This window comes from Bicyclus anynana, chromosome 25 (assembly GCF_947172395.1).
Source record: "Bicyclus anynana chromosome 25, ilBicAnyn1.1, whole genome shotgun sequence".
Lineage (NCBI taxonomy): Eukaryota > Metazoa > Arthropoda > Insecta > Lepidoptera > Nymphalidae > Bicyclus > Bicyclus anynana.
The window spans coordinates 1,394,366-1,412,839 of NC_069107.1; the positions used below are offsets into that span (position 1 = coordinate 1,394,366).

General features: G+C 36.0%; 1 protein-coding gene across 2 annotated transcripts in view; it reads left to right on the forward strand.

Annotated features, from left to right (window-relative positions):
• Window positions 1-18,474, forward strand: part of LOC112056518 (paired box protein Pax-5) — a 127,310-nt gene that overhangs the window by 32,232 nt on the left and 76,604 nt on the right. The window contains exons 2-3 of one of the 2 annotated variants that reach the window (XM_052889288.1): window positions 176-795; window positions 2,607-2,663. In XM_052889288.1, the coding sequence (XP_052745248.1) occupies window positions 636-795; window positions 2,607-2,663 (217 nt within the window). In that variant the 5' untranslated portion in view covers window positions 176-635. The remainder of the gene's footprint in view (window positions 1-175; window positions 796-2,606; window positions 2,664-18,474) is intronic. The other variant, XM_052889289.1, reaches the window with a different exon arrangement.

Below are 18,474 nucleotides of genomic sequence, written 5' to 3' on the forward strand. Positions count from 1 at the left end.
TTAGGCGAATGATAAAGGTTTTATATAAGGCAGCACATGTGCGTTTTACTTTACATTACGGCACATGATGCGTAGATACATTACAATATTGAAAGTGGTTAAATAAGAGATATTTTACGAGCAAATCTGTAATAAAAAACGTTTATACATCTAATTTTATATTTTTTCTTTACAGGAAAAGATGGTGAAAGTCCGTCCGAAGATACGCAAAAGGCCCCGGTGATGTGACGATGTGACAGTTTAGTGAAACCAAAAAAACTAAACTAAAATAACTAATAATACTCCCAAAATCCTCCTAGAATAGTTATAAAGTGCCAACTATAGTGAAACATAGAACTGTAAAATCATAAAATCAACAGTACAGTGAACCATAGATCTCGATACGCATAGATCTGGCTAAATAAAAACAAATCATAGAGTAAAGAAATAAATAATAATTTATAGATTAATCAAAACGTAAAAAGTGATAGAAAAAGTTTAGTGACGCATAAATCTGTTAACGAGTTACAATATAATAAATATAGACAGAACATAAAATAATAGTGTACCAACGAACTTTATGCAACGATTAAAGTGCTAGAAGTGCCAATTAATATTTTTATATTATTTTGACTGTGATGCAAACGGATTGAAAAATGGATTTACATGCGCCACCTCTGGTCGTTCACGGATATGAACCCCACGCGCCATTGTTGGAGGTGGAGGGACTGGACCCTCATAGTCCTCAGCACAAGGTCCTTATCCATGCACCAATACAGAGCCAAGAGTTAATAAGCAACGACCATAGAAATGGAGGTAAGATTTTTTAATATAAAAGATAAAGGGGTGGACAGGACTTTTAACTAAAGTATACACGATGAAAAAAACATCGTGAGGAAACCTGCACACCAGAAAATTTCTTAATCCTCTGCGTGTGTGAAGTCTGCTAATCCGCATTGGGCCAGCGTGGTGGACTATTGGCCTAACCCCAAATTTCTTCTACTCGTACAATAAAATTTCGTAATGACAATCTGTCATCAAAAAAGGGAGTGAATTTTTAGAGTTTACTCCATAAGAGTCGATTTTTTACATTTGAATTACATTTTTTGTGCGCATCCTATTCTGCGCACCTTTCACTTTTTAGGCGTAATTGTTGAGACGTACATCTTTACGTACATAGTGTATGCTGCAGGGAAACATACACCTATTTAGACAGTCGATCTGAAAGAGTAAACTCCATTCGTGCATCGGAGATGACGCACACTTTTTTTTTAATCTGTAAAGAGCACTCCACTGAGTATCCTTATTATTTATTAATTATTATGGTAGAGAGTATCAGAGTCTTATTATATTTAAGTAATCTTTGTAAACCTGCTTTCTGATGAATAAATAAATTATTATTATTATTATTATTAAGTAAGCTTTCATTTGCTGTAATTTCACTGCAAACTCCGACCGGAATTTAGCAATATTATTTTAAGCAAGAAATAAGTGTAGGCACTAGTTAAAAGTTTCTAATCATCCTTAGCAAATGGGTAATTAATTAACAATTTGATTGACTGATATACTGAATTGCATATTCATATTTTGATGAATTTTAAATAATAATATTTAGTTTTTAATGTTGTAAAATATTTACATAATAATTATTTTAATTATTTTTGGTGAAAGTTGAAAACATTTTTTTAGAAAACTTTTTCTAAACGCGAATTCTACACTTATTCATAGAAGTAAATGTTTAAACTGTACATTGGTTAGGAAGTAAGAATGCATAATTAATTTAATTTAGTCATTGCTGTAATATGAAGATGCGTAATAATAAGGAAAATTGGTGGAAATAAAAAAATGTGTATAAATATACACGTAAATTTTGAACTTTGAGAATAAAATAGGTAATTCATATTTTTATTTAATTTTTAGCTTTAAGCGAAAAATATTCAGTGGTTTTACAGTCTCTGACTACACGATACTAAAACAAAATTAATATGATGTGCGTAGGTAGGAATATTAATTTTGTAGAATTAGTTAAACGACTAGTATTGCCCTTATCAGATTAAAATGTGAATCAAATCCATTCAACTACTCAAGAAAACATCAAATTGTCATCCAAATCTGTACTACTATATACTCGCACTAAGGATACTCGCACTAAGGATACTCGCACTAAGGATACTCGCACTAAGGATACACGCACTAAGGATACTCGCACTAAGGATATAATTTTCAGTGACGTATTAATATACACGTAATTACAATTATTTAATAATAATTTAGCTGTCATTACAGGTTGCCCTAATCTGACATGGCAAGTAAGGATTAAAAGTTCCATTTATTTAACGGATTTATCTGAAATAAACTACTTTTAAATCTTTCTATATTTGCTCACAAGGCTACTAGTGTCAGTTCACTCAGCTGACAGCAGAAAGAAGAGTGCGAAATGCTGTCTTATTTTCTATTTTTTGTATTAACGTAAAGATTGTTTGTTACTACAGCTAAAATTAAAAAATCTTAAAGTAACAAACTTTTTTTTTGTTACCTTGAAATTTTTAAATGAAATTATTTACATTTTAAATATCCTTTATTGTATGAAAATGGTGTCGAGAGCAGATGTGTCTAATCTAATGTAGAGTATGAATTTGCAGATGAGCAGTACCACGCGCATAGCAGCAACCAAGGAGGCGATGGTAAGCAAATATAACTTTTATTTTAATATTAAACAAGTAAGTAAGTAGTACTTTAAGTATTTCAAAATTAAAGAGATAAAAAAATTGTGTGCGTCTCGGTACGCTCGACAGAAATTATAATTTAAACCTGCTACCTTATGTGTGAGAGAAAGGGAAGCCAGACAGAGTGGCGTTGTAATGCGTTACGTTACAAAGCGGTTGACGCTCTTATAAGAAGTTATCACTTAAAAATACAAATCCTTAACGTAAGCACTTTGAATATGTGAAAATGTAAAAAAAATGATTTCCAGCATTTTTTACTTTCTGCTGGTGAATTTCTGCAAAAACAAGCTTTGTACAATTTTTTACAAGTATGTGTCTGCTTTTTTTATCAAATATTTATAGGTCTGGGTGTGCATATGGTTTTTATGAATTGACGTGTCTAAGTAATTCATAGTTCTATGTTTAAAATTTTTGCCCAGTCTACATACATATAGATCTATGGCCAAAAAGCGATATCATGCATATTTGCGTTACGTAACTCGGTAGAAAAGTATCATTGCATTTAATTAGTGAAATAAATTAATATACTTTCACTAACGCCTTCACTTACTGAGAGTCTGTTACTGAGAGATGATTAAATTGAATAAGTAAATATTTTAACTAACTTCTAAAATACCTAATGTTTTTATAATTCTGTGCATGCTTTATAAATTTTTCAATAGAAGGTATATAATTCGGCACTTGTTTTTGTTTTTTTTTATTTTGGTGCAATCGGGAATAGGAAATCGCTTGGTGGAATGTTTATGCTGGTAAGGTGGTAAATAGCTCACCAAACCATTTAGTATAAACATGCAAAACTAGTACTTTCATATAAAATTCAGACGAGTCGGGAATCGAGTCTTTTTATTAATAGCAACGCGCTATCATTTCGGACTATAAAAACATACCAATTGATGTTTTTCTACTCTTTACCAATTTATTGTTGTAGATCTCATCCAAGAACATATGCAACTAATATCATTAGATAGGTATTCTTGTATATGTCATAAACAAGTAATATAAAAAAAACAATTGTTTTTATTTTTGTTTAAACTAGTCGGGAAAGACTGTGTTAGGAGTGGGTACGACAATAGACCAACGGGGTGAGGATTCAACCGCCACCCTTCGTGGATAAGTCCAACCCTTACCGTTGAGCTATTGAGGCTTTCTTAATTTGTCCAGGTCTGGCTGGTGGCCGTGGCTAGTTACCACCCTACCGGCAAAGACGTACCGCCAAGCGATTTAGCGTTCCGGTACGATGCCGTGTAGAAACTGAAAAGGGTGTGGATTTTCATCCTCCTCCTAACAAGTTAGCCCGCTTCCATCTTAGACTACATCATCACTTTCCATCAGGTGAGATTGTAGTCAAGGGCTAAGTTGTATTTAAAAAAAAAAAACGAGTTCCACGAGTTTCACGAGTCTAATACAAAACCTGATTTTTATGGTGTTGGTTAAAATACCATTGAATGTGTTCCCTCAAGACTTAGTCGAAGAGTCCGCGGCTGCTACTCGCCCATTCAAGCTGCCAGTGAATGGCGGCTTTTTGTGCGATGCACTAAATCGCTGTGAAATTACTTGCCGCCGGCCGCCGCGTCGTTTTGTTGTTGTGTGGCCACAGTGCTAGCGAGTGTTAACATTAAATTATTATTATAAAAACGAAAGTGTGTCAGTGTGTATGTTTATTACCTCTTTACACTGCAATAAAAAAATAAAATAAATATACTTAAACAATACACATCACTATCTAGCCCCAAAGTAAGCATACAGAGTAGCTTGTGTTATGGGTACTAAGATAGTTGATATTATAATATTCATATACATTTATATACTACATATAAATACTTATATAATGTATAAATACACACAGACACTGGAAAACACCCATGCTCATCACACAAATATTTTCCAGTTGTGGGAATCGAACCCACGACCGTGGATGCAGAAAGCAGGGTCACTACCCACTGCGCCACGCGGCCGTCAAACACACTGCAACTACTGAACCGATTTAACTGAAATTAGGTATGAAAAGTATCCAGGTATACCCCCGTATAAAACTACATGGATATGATAATATGATGTATAAATAACGATCTGGTTAAAGAATTGGCTTAATAAAAGTATGTTTCTTTTAGATTTTTTTTATTACTCTTCTAGGGCTAATTGTTCGCTGGTGTACCTACCAAAGCGAAGTTACATTTGAAACTGTATTTTTCTGTTACCAAGAAGCTTAACAAAATACAACAAACAACATACAAACAAATTAATCATAAGTCTTCAAAAAACCTCGTAAAACTCAGGCTGTATGGTCAACGATCTAAGCTTGTCCCCGTTGAGAGAGACGAATATCTTAGCATTCCATGGATTCACCGTGCGGGTGCCGGGTCCATCGCGTGGTAGAGAGAAAAATACCAAGCAATGTCCAGGACTTGTGACTACTGGATGTAGGGTTAAGGAATTCCTTGACGTGCTCGTGTTGTTCTCCCTACCTATCCAAATTTGGTAAGATCCTGGTTCTAATATAGAACTAGCTGCACTTCTAGAGAGGCCAAGGTCTTTAAGCAAGTTGTAGAGAGATTTTGCTGGTAATCCTCTCGCACCTACTTCTACGGCGTACAGACTAACTACATAGCCATTTTTAGTTAGTTCATTATTCATAGACAAATTAAAGATGAATTAAGAATGTCGTAAAACGTTGCAGCAAACTTTTTTGATAAAGTAAAAATTTCATTATTAAAGTAGAATTATCAAAATTTTCTTAGGTATAAATAAACTGCTGGGTGGTTAAGGTAGGTCTGGGCCGGGGATGTGTTACTCTAGATTAACACAATAGAGTACTTTATATCCAGAGAAATCTATGGCCCCCATGGTATGGAGTCGCGGGCGTCCGCTAGTTGATAATAATGATGTGGTGAATTTGGGATACACATACACACACTAACGCCCAAATGCATGCACAAATCAACTAATATCAACATGTACTATAGCCAAAAACGATGTACAATGAACAATGAAATTAAAAATTAAGGTACATAATGCATGTTTTTATGATTTTTTATACCATCATCATCACTAACAACCCATATTCGGCTCACTACTGAGCACGAGTCTTCTCTCAGAATAAGAGGGGGTTAGGCCAATAATCCACTACATTGGCCCAATGCGGATTGGCAGACTTCACGCACTTCCCACGTACCTATGCAGTTTTCCTTCATCGTTTAAGACACGTGCATGCCCCGGACCGGATTCGAACTCACAGCCTCCGGAATCGGAGGCAGAGGTCATATCCACTGGGCTATCACGGCTCTCAAGTACTCCTACATAAAATAAACGAAATTGAATTTGAATTCGACAAATTATTTTGAAATATCCTCTTTAATAGAAGATTGATGTCAATATCCTAATAGATGCATGATAACGCGCATTAGACGCTTACACACGGACCGTACGGTTTGTTTATTTAGATATATATATCTATATATAGATACGTGTACAGTACAGCAATGATTCATCTCGTATTATGTAAGAATATCAGCGTAGACCGCTCTTGTGAAAGTATTCGAATCTATACTTCTATACTAATATTATAAAGCTGAAGAGTTTGTTTGTTTGAACGCGCTAATCTCAAGAACTACTGGTTCGATTTGGAAAATTCTTTCAGTGTTAGATAGCCCATTTATCGAGGAAAGCTATAGGTTATATATTATTACCGTATTCTTACGGAAACGGGAACCACGCGGGTAAAACCGCGCGGCGTCAGCTAATATAATTAATAAATACCCAAATTGTATCATCGCCAACATTCCTATATCTCTGTATTAAAATTATCAAAATCCGTTCTGTGATTTACCGTGACAGACATACATACTCTCGCATTTTTACTTAATATTAGTGAAAATAGCTTATAAATATAAACAATATTGAAAGGAAGTGGCTTCAATTTTAAAATCCTGGCGTTCTTTTTATATGACCCCTATCCGAAGTCACGTGTTAAACTTGAAAATCGAACATTGTAGTTTTTTTTACATTCTCCTAAATTAATTTCGACTCTATCATAATACAGAAAGGGTTGAAAATAGACTGAGCAGTAGCTAGGCTTTCGTTTCTCTCAGTACAGAAGCTCACGCGCATCGAAAGCGAAATTTATGAAAAAAAGCGGACGTGACCGATCGCTGTGAAGGAGTCGGGAGCCATCTTGTGACGTCACTGTTACTTGGCAGTTACTTCCAAAATAATACTTAGATTTTTAATTTTTTAATTTTTTCAAGTTAGCCCTTGACTACAATCTCACCTGATAGTAAGTGATGATGCAATCTAAAATGGAAGCAGGCTAACTTGTTAGGAGGAGGATGAAAATCCACACCCCTTTCGGTTTCTACACGGCATCGTACCGGAACGCTAAATCGCTTAGCGGTACGTCTTTGCCGGTAGGGTGGTAACTAGCCACGGCGGAAGCCTCCCACCAGCCAGACCTGGACCAATTAAGAAAATCTCAATCGGCCCAGCCGGGGATCGAACCCAAGACCTCCGTCTTGTAAATCCACCGCGCATACCACTGCGCCACGGAGGCCGTTAAATTATCAATATACTATTGATTCAAAGGCTGCAATCGCCAGATCTTCGTCCTACTAATATTATAAACGCGAAAGTTTGTATGGATGTTTGGATGTTTGTTACTCTTTAACGCCGCTATTACTGAAGCGATTTAGCTGAAATATGGAATGGAAATAGACTTTACTCTGGATTAACACATAGGCTACTTTTTATCCCGAAAAAATGCGAAAACTGATGATTTTGATGATATGAATGTTTGTTACTCTTTCACGCCTCGACTACTGAACCGAATTAGCTGAAATTTGGTATCGAGATATATTATAGCCTGGATTAACACATAGGCTTTTATCCCGGAAAATCCATGGTTCCCGAGGGATTTGTGAAAAACTAAATTTCACGCGGACTAAGTCGCGGGCGTCCGTTAGTTATTTAATAATAGCTGAAAGTTATTAGCGCAATGGCTGGCAAATTTTCAGCTTTTTCTAACAAACATGAATAATTACGTGTAAAGTGAAATGATAGCCCAGTGGATATGACCTCTGCCTTCGATTCAAAATCAAAATCAAAAAGGGCAAAGGTCTAGGGCATGCTCCTCCAACTTTTCAGTTATGCGCATTTTAAGAAAATCACGTGTCTCAAACTGTGAAAGAAAAACGCATTGTAAGGAAACTTGCTTACCTACCTGAGAATTAGGTGTTTTAATTCTTAATGCTCTACATGTGTGAAGTCTGCCAATCCGCATTGGCCAGATGAACTATCGGCCTAACCCCTTTCGTTCGGCGAGGAGGCTCGTGCTCAACAGTGAGCCGAATATGGGTTGCTCATGATGATGATGAGTAATTACAGTGCGATTGCGCCTTCTGTATGCGACCCTTGAACCAAAAATCAAGCTAAAGCTTCTTAAGGTGTTGGTCGAAGCTTTTCACTATAAGACCTGGCTGGAACGACTTACTCGTTAGCTAACACGACTCTGTTTCCCGCGAAAACTATGGTATTTTCCGGAATAAAAAGTAGCCTATATCTATTTATAGTCTAGTCTAATTTATCTCATCTGATCATCATCATTATCTAATAACATTACCGACATTTTCAAAAGTGCTTGTAAACTAAGCCTTAATAGCTCAACGGTTAGGGCAGTCGGAATCATCACCGAGGGGTGGTGGTTCGATCCCCGCCCGTTGGTCTATTGTCGTACCCACTCCTAATACAGTATTTCCCGACTAGTTGGAGGGACATGGGAATATTGGTCATATTTAAATAAAAAGATATGACAAATATTCTTTAAAAAAAAAATAAGTGTTACTACTACCTACTATACCTACCGTCCCGGATCGGATTCGAACTAAGACCTTCCAGAATCGGAGGCGCAGGTCATATCCACTAGGCTAATAATAATAACAATAATAATAATAATTTATTTATTTGCTTTAAACATGGGTTACACTTATAACATTAAATATACAATTAATTATTCGATCCAAACATGTCTTGCCTATAGGCGTGCAAAATATTTATGAAATGTGTCGATGGAACAATACCTAAATTACAAAAGCTACAAAATTACAAAACAAAAAAAAACAATATAAGAGAAAATTATGTCAAATTAAAAAAAAAATGTCAATTATTACAATTAGTCAAAATTTCAGTTGAAAATAGTCTTTGTAGTTATATATATTTGCATTAATTAATTTATTAAAAATATAATTTTTGAATTCATTCAATGTCATATCTTTCGCCTTTCTATCACGGCAATGGTAAGTTATTATGGTAAGTTAGCTTGAATCATGTAAGTCATGTAACAAGGTAAGATTCATTTTCAAAATGTCTACAAAACAATGTTTGTCGGGTCAGCTGTTTTTTTTTATTATTCATTACCATAATAATTTGGCCACAAATTGATTTTTTGACTTTCATCTAAGGGAGTGTAAGTGACCACGAGTTTACTCTGTAACCGATATGCCAACCGCAGCCACTTCCTTGGGAACCAGTTCGATTCAGTTCGAGCTACACACGGGGACGTTGTATTGATTGCTATTGTCCGCCGGCGCCTATCTTTTTATGAGATTTTTTTTTAAATAATATGACCAATATTCCTTTTCCCAGACTGTCGGGTACGACAGTTTATGGAATAGTCCAAGGGCAGGAATCGAACTTGGGATTTTTCAACTTGTGACATCTCAGTAATGATTAATACCACCAGAAAACCGCGTTATTTGTAAGTTTCTGACTGTATCTTCTATTGTCCTTGTCTATAGGTACTAAAATTTATGTTAGACATGACAGATTTGATTGTATGTTTGTTTGTTTGCATTGAATACTATTAAATCGATTTGAAATTTTTTTTCACTGTTTGAAAGTAACACTATCCCCGAGTGCTATAGGCTATATTTTATTCCCATATTATCACGGGAACGTGAACTACGAGGGTGAAACCACAGAGCATCGGCTAGTGTTGTATATTTTTGATTCATAAGTCATAAAAATCAAAACATGAATATTACCAAAGTTGATCATCTACATAAAAAGCAAGCTTAAAAGATAAATTAACGTTTTTCAATGAGTAAGGTCACTGGTTCGGTTCCCGGTGCGGAACGAACGCGATGACGCGGCGGAACGGTAGCAGGTTCGATGCGAGAGGCTTTTATTTTTTGTTTTTTTTTTGTTGGATAATTCTCACGTGTTGTGACAGACAAGTTAGATCAAGTCTTTGAATATCCGGTAAGATTGGAGTTATTGAAGACTAGCAATCGCTCCGCGGTTTCGCTCGCGTATTTTTCGTTTCCGTAGGAATACGGGGATGAAATATAGTTTAAGAAACTCATAAATAACGTGGCTTTCTATTGGTAAAAGAATTTTCAAAATTGGTTTAGTATATTCAGAGATTATAAATAAATAATAAAATAAATAAATAAGCCGTTTATCCCATATCTAAATTTACATATCTAAATTACATTTTAAAAGTTGTTAGTAGTCTGTTAGCAAGTTTTCTTAAATTATGTTAGTAATATTAGTTAGTAAGTTCTTATTAAATATGGACCCCTGAAAGGGTAAAGGCCTCCTCCATCTACTTCCACAACTCCCTGTCTTTGCCAGATTTCATCCATTCGTGTCCGGCTATCTGAATGATATCATCAGCCCACCGTCGGATTGGTCTTCCTACATTTCTTTTTCCTAATGGACCTTTCCATCGTGTTGCTTCAATAGTCCATCTTTTGTCCACATATCTTGAGATGTGGCCGGCCCATTTCCATTTAAGTGTGAGTGTATGGCTAAGAGCATCGGTCACTTTAGTTTTTTGTCAGATGGTCACATTCTTCACTATATGAATTTTCCCTATTCAGATATTCTATTTATATGTCATCTCCATATCCATCTTCCTATATATACCTATATTCAGAGATTACCCCTACTTAACTAACTTTACATCTCTCGAATATTAGTATAGAAAAGGAATTAATAGTATTTTAAAAGAGCCGTGATAGCCAGTGGATATGACCTCTGCCTTCGATTCGGAGGGCATAGATTCGAATCCGGCCCGAGGCATGCACCTCCAACTTTACAGTTGTGTGCATTTTAAGAAATTAAATATTACGTGTCTCAAACTGTGAAGGAAAAACATCTTGAGGTAACCTGCATACCAGAGAATTATCTTAATTTTCTACATGGGTGAGGTCTGCCAAACTGCATTGGGCCAGCGTGGTAGAATGTTGGCCGAACCCCTCTCACTCTGAGAGGAGACTATTGCTCAACAGTAAGCTAAATATGGGTCCGGTTGATAATTGAGTGACTACTAACTAATGACTCTACTATACAAGTTCAACATTTTGACGAAAAGAGCCGACAAAAATCACGTGTCTCAAACGGTGAAGGAAAACATCGTGATGAAACCTGCATACCAGAGAATTTTCTTAATTCTCTGCGTGTGTGAAGTCTGCCAATCCGCATTGGGCCAGCGTGGTGGACTATTGGCCTAACTCCTCTCATTCTGAGACTCGAGCTCAGCAGCGAGCCGAATGTGGGTTGATAATGATGAAGCACTCATACAAATTGTACAAAATGGATGTTTTTCCCAAAAACAGGCTTGTAATGAGTCCTTAGGGTATATAGGCACTGCATTTTTACATCTGTGAAGTACACGCGGTAGGGACACCATAAAGAGGCTGTAAGCCTATACCTACCTCTCTTTTAGGTCAAAAGAGCTTCTTCCCAAAGCTATCTAAACAAAAAAATCTATAGGTTCGAAAGAGACAAACAGTTGTACTCCGTTCTGCTTCATTAGAACCGCCTTGGTTCAAATTTTGACAGCTCATTCACCAATTAAGATTAACTGTCCGCGCGTTCGAAATTTGAACTTACTTTAAAACGGCTGATTAGGCAGAGACGTTACAAGGAAAAACGAATCTAATTTCCTACACATAAGGCTTAGATTTCATTGCAGTTAGTGTTATAATGTAGAAACAAAGGGCACTGATTTGTAAGTGCTTAAATTACAAAAGGGCTTATGTATTCATGGTTTGTTTACTGTGAAGTGGACCTTAAAATAATGCAATAAAATCTAGTTTTCTTTTGCACAAATGAAATCTAAGATAAGCTTTTCATATTACGAATTGGACAGTTATACTGAAAATCATAATAAGATATAGTTTGCGCAGGAGCATTTGAAATTGTTAACGGGTGTTCAATTTGTAGTATGTAGTAGAGCTTATATATAATTGAAGCAATGCTGTGTCCGGTCTCAAAGATAATAGGGATGATGACAGTTTTTTAAATTGTATAAAAATTAAGAGTATGCTAATAGTAAAGCAATTTTGTAAAAGGAACAGGTTATCTGCGATCATTACTTTCGGAGCTACAGGGATTTAAAGGGTCAGATTTGCGGCTCTGCTGCGGATCCATGAGAAACGCCCCATACAAAATGGTACGAACTAATGACGTCGTAGGTAATGTAATGATCGTTAGATTTGTATGTGCGTTCAAACAAAATTACTAATATCTTTGTTATTTGTGCGTTTATATTTCAGTTTATAGATCACATATTAAAAAAATTCACATTTTATGTAAGGAAGCTAAAACTGTATGAATTTACATCTAATTACGACATAAAGTTTTATAATCTCATTTATTTTGCAAATATCTAGACAATCTTTGCTTTTTATGTATAAATTAGTTAAAATTGACCTTATTTACCCGAATGTATCATAAAACTCAATATATTCAAACCTAGTCACCACCCCCAACCCCATCCGGTAAAATTAGAAATAGTAAGTATTAGTCTTAGGCATAAGCTCTGTAACAGACGACGATCTTTTAATATCTGAGGTCTTAGCCATATGGCATTCGATTCTCTTTCTACCAACCCAGGTGCGCCATCTAGTCTACTACTAGAAAAATAAACACTACCTACCAGTGGCGAAGGGTAGAATTTTGACGAAGGTAAGCCGTACCAAAGAAAATGAAAATTCCTCTATATACACATCCATAATTACAATAATGGATGTTAGATACAATAATAGAGAAGAAATAATTCCATGTACGAATATGTATGAATTTTCAAGGTAACCTGGCGGGAATCGGCTTGTACGAACTCTTCGCCGCTGCTACCTATTAAAAATACTTAGGTAGCTACTAATTTTTTCCAGCCCCAGGATTCAAAATTCATAATTTATTTATTCAAGCATTTTTGAAAAGTGTGTATGTTTGTAGTGACTAGTCTGCCAGTTTGGAATGCATTTTGATGAAAAGTGACGACAAAAAACTCATCAGTTGGAATAATTAATCATAGTTACATCACCATCATTAACAACCCATATTCTGCTCACTAATGAGCACGAGTCTCCTCTAATAATGGAAGGAGTTAGGCCACCACGCTGGCCAAATGCGGATTGGCAGACTTCAGACACGCAGAGGATTAAGAAAACTCTCGGATAACCAGGTTTCCTCGCCATGTTTTTTTACCGTCTTAAAATGCACATAACTGAAAAGTTGGAGGTACAAGCCCCGGACCGGATTCGAACCTACGCCCTCTGAATCGTAGGCAGAGGTCATATCCACTAGACTATCACGGCTCTTACTGGACTAGGTACTAGAATTAACTAATTAATTAAATGACCTTTGTTCTTTGAAGCTCCCCAATTGTAATATTATTACTTATGCCGACGACACAGCGCTAATTATCAGCGGCAAGAGTTGGGATGAAGTATCTCGTGATTCTGAACTTGCTATTGAAACTGTATTGAAATGGCTCAATAGCAACCTTCTTACACTAAATATTGACAAAACCATGTTCGTCACGTTTGCCTCTAACTCACTCTCTCAAGCCCCAGAATCTTTCACTATCCGGGCCCACAAATGTCATGGCTCAGAACTTTCATGCTCTTGCGATTCCCTTAATCGAACCCCTTGCATTAAGTACCTCGGTGTACTACTTGATAGCTCATTGACCTGGAAACAGCATATCTCAACTGTCTCGTCTCGTGTCAGAAAGTTGATGTTTGTTTTTAAAAATATTAGAAACGTAGTCGACTTCGAGTGTCTTATAACAGTTTATCTCGCCCTTGCTCAGTCAATTCTAGCGTACTGTATAACCTCCTGGGGTGGTTCCGCAAAAACACACATGATTAATGCCGAAAGAGCTCAAAGAGCCGTCCTAAAGGTTATGCTAAAGAAACCAATCCTTTATCCTACTACCGAATTATTCAAGTATTGTCAGTTACTTACTGTTCGCCAATTGTTTATACTTCAAACAGTACTTCGTAAGCACACAGAACTGTCGTATAACCCAAATACTCTTAGATCCATTCGCAGTGCCAGAACTTATAATGTTTGTCCTATTAAACCACACCGTACGGCTATCGCCAGCCGTCATTATGTCCACTTAAGTAGCAATCTTTATAATAAAACTAATAAGTTACTCAACATCTACCCTTTGACTTTCTCCAATTGTAAAAACAAATGTAAATCGTGGATCAAATGTCTTTCCTATAACGAAACAGAGGAACTTTTAAGGTCCTACAAGTAACCTTTCTTTCACACAATCATGATCTCCGTAAACTACACTGGTTCTGTACACCACACCCACGCGCACGAACACACACACACACACACACACACACACACAAACACACATACACGCACACATAAACACACACACACAAAACACATACACGCATACACTAACACACTCAATCACGTACCACTTTTTCACAAATTGTATAAAAAATTATGTTTTATAACAAAGCTTGTACGAGTATGCATGTCATGTACCTCTGTAGAAGGGCGTTGATCACCACAACACAGTTATAACTTTTGTGGGATCACCGTCACCTTTTTGTTTTTATGTACTTTTTAAACTGCTCAAATAAAAAACTTTTAAACTTTTTTTAAACTTTAATTGAATATTAGAATTAACGGAATTAGCCTAACCTCTCTCATTCTGAGAGAAAACTCGCGCTCAAAATTGAGCCGAATATCTATGGATTGATGACTACCACACCAGTTCAGCATTTTGACGAAACTCAACAGTTGAATTTTATTCTAAATAATTAAATAATCATAGTATACAATTTTACAATGGCTAAAATTACAATTAGGTAGGTAGGTACTATTACTTCCAGTGTGAAGGTGGAAGCTAATCCAAAGGCAAAGCATCTTTGTCATTAAGGAGAAACTTTAGCCAAAATATGTGACTAATGAATGAGGCATTAATCAAAGGTATCCAATACATCATTGTCTAATAATAATAGGAAATGTAGTTAGGTAGGTATGTTTTGTCTGTATGGAAAGGTTGACTGCTTTAACTTGTGACATACACACATTTTTTTATTTACTTATTTGGGCCTCCAACAAAATCATATGTAAATGGAACTAAGTTGTTTTAAATACTAGGTGATACAACTGTGAATAATAATAATAATAAAAAAAATATATATATTATTATTCACAAGTTAGCCCTTGACTACAATCTCACCTGATGGTAAGTGATGATGCAGTCTAAGATGGAAGCGGGCTAACTTGTTAGGAGGAGGATGAAAATCCACACCCCTTTTGGTTTCTACATGGCATCGTACCGGAACGTTAAATCGCTTGGCGGTACGTCTTTGCCGGTAAATTAAAATTAATAACAAAATAAATTAATAATTGAAAAAAGTTTCATAAATTTGCGTTAATTTAAAATGAAGAATAAACATGAAAACAAAGAGAAAAAATATATAAATTAAAAGAAAATTGTACTTTTCACTAAGTAGGTATAATACTTTTTATCGTAAGAATTGACAGACCAATTAGATGGTTTACTTGATGGTAAGTGAAAAACCATAGTATTTAAACAAAGCGAAATTTGACACTGCACTGACTGAAAATAAAAAAAAATTGAAATTTTTACATTTTCATTCCTCTCACAACGCGCTTTGCGTGTGGTCACACGCGCCGCTGCAGTTTAGCTGATGCCACGTTGCAAGAACCAGCTCATGATTAAGAGCCCCGTATGGGTTCCAAATTAGTCAGCCATACCCTTTTTAGTGGAGTTTTAGAATAGTTTAATATGAATAATACTCACAATAGTTTAATTATTCTAAAATAAAAATAGGGACGTCTTTAAAAAGCCTGTGTAAATTTGGTCTCGTTCGGTTGGCTATTTTTGGTATATGGATAAGTACTCCTTTCAAAAAGGCCCAGTTATACTATGTAAATCAATAATATTTTGAATTCAAACTGATGTTATAGTTTATTTGGCTGGAGGCTTCGGCCATAGTTACCACCCTGCCGGCAAAGATGTACTGCCAAGCGATTTAGCGTTCCTGTACGATGTTGTGTAGAAACCGAAAGGGATATGGATTTTGCATATTCATTTTTATGTACTGAGATTGTAGTCAAGGGTTAAGTAGTAAATAATAATAAAAATAATATAAGGGGGCTGCAAATTTGCAGTTGACCCCGGACGGAGCGAAAACCCAAGTTACTACTACCTATAACTCTAAGCTAAGGTTAATGCTAGCCACCAACGGTCAATTATTTTCACGTTTTTGTAGCACCTGCGACTATAATTGATCTTGTGATGGTCACTGCGTACATGACTTGTATAGTATGCAACGGATACTGCCGTTTGCTTTTCAGAAACGTGAGAATAATTGACCGTCAATGGCGACCTTAAGCTAGTAGCATAGCTACCTAGCATACTTACTAGCTTATGCTAGGTAGCTATGCTACAGTTCCTAAGACCGTAATGTTAGTGGTTGCACTTTCCACGTCGCATAATTAGCTCGTCGATGGATTAGCTCGGCTTTGTTATCAATTAATATCATATCCACGGCTCAATTTGCTCAATTAATAACGGCTAAACACACAAACAGATCGTGTAGGTAGATAGCTGTGGTGTGCACTGGGATTTCAACTGGGGTACTCCCTATACGTACGTCTATAGTAATATTTAATAGAGGTAAAGTTTGCGGTGTGTTTTCCGGATCTATTGAACCGATTTTTTTTAATACTAGAAAGCCACGTTATTTATGAGTGTCACATAATATATTTTATACCCGGTTTTACACGAGAATGGGAATTAAGCGGATGAAACAAAATAGAAGATTTCTTCGAATAATAGAAAACTTTGGGATTTTATTATTTACTTGCTGACGCCGCGCGGTTTTACCCGCGTGGTTCCCGTTCCCGTAGGAATACGGTGATAATATATAACCTATAGCCTTCCTCGATAAATGGGCTATCTAACACTGAAAGAATTTTTCAAATCGGACCAGTTCCTGAGATTAGTGCGTTCAATCAAACAAACAAAAAACTCTTCGGCTTTATAATATTAATATACCTAGACTGTTGTCCGACTGCCCCGTTGATCAAGTGGTTAGCAAGTATGATTTCTGATCACGAAGTCCTGGATTCGAATCCTGAGTCTGTCATCTTAGAAATATGTAGTAAAAATTCTTAGATCGGAGTTGGGAGGGTGATTAGTTACCCCCCAGTGCCATCGTTCCCGTTTTTTATTATTATCCTCTGATAGTAGTCGTTAAAGAATAGAACATGATCACTGTAAGCCCGCCAATCCGCATTCGAGCAGTGTGGTGGTAGACCTACCACAACTCTCTCCAAGTTATAAAAAAAGACGAAACTTTACAACCACAAATTTCTTGTCTAAATTAATGAAAAAAAAAGAATTTTTCAAATCGGTTCAGGCGTCTTCCAGTAATCGGTGAACATACATAAAAAAGATCTCGACGAATTGATAACCTCCTCCTTTTTTGACGTCGGTTAAAAAATATTCAAGCGCTACATTGCACCATCACTTACTGTCAGGTGTGCTTGCAGTCAATCGTCACTAAAACCTTAAAGGGTTTTAGTGACGATTACAAAAAATCTATGATTTAACAATTCGTCCATTTCTAAAGCTAATCGCTGCTCTACTGAAACTTTCAATCAAAGACTTTTTTCATACAACCGCCTTATCAGTGATATAGTACGTGCAAGGGAGACGGCTGATACCAAATATGAGGGATGAAAAGGATGCACGTTATCACTAGTGGTGCGGTCCGAATGAGGAACTTGTCTGTTTTTTTATTAAATATTTTTTTAATATTAATTTCATACGAGTAATTGTATTTTATATTTTGTAGTACGAGTAATTGTATTTTATATTTATTTAACTGAATAAAATTGTTTAAATAATATTATATACCTATTGGACTTTTTTTATTGAGAAAGTAAACTATAAGGTACTTAAGCTAACTCATCCTATTAAGTATACAAATAATGCCCACATGGAATGATGGCAAGAATACTGGCTGCATTTCCGCGCTGGACAGCCAGGTTGATCCCAGTCGAGGCAACTTAACCGGGGTGACAGAATTTGACTTGTAATATTTTTTAATATAATAATGAAAACTAACTGAACTACACATAATAATTTTCAATTAAAATAAATCATCTCTCGTTATATTAACAAAATGGTCGCATAATGCAAGCCATACACAGTCAACTGTGCCGTCAAGTCTGAAGCGCGGTTAAGGATATAGACAGTGGAAAAATATCGAAATATTATGGGTAAGGTTTCGATTTTTTTCACTGCCCACACTGCATGCTTGCCGCGTGTGTGTCTAGCATTACATTAATTTAATAGAAACTTCTGGAATCATCCATCACAATCAAAACCTTATGAGTTAGATACATCGTTACAATACCTACTAGTTGCGTCAGTAAATTTACCTTTACGACCGGTTTGCCGGTATTCGTATGATGA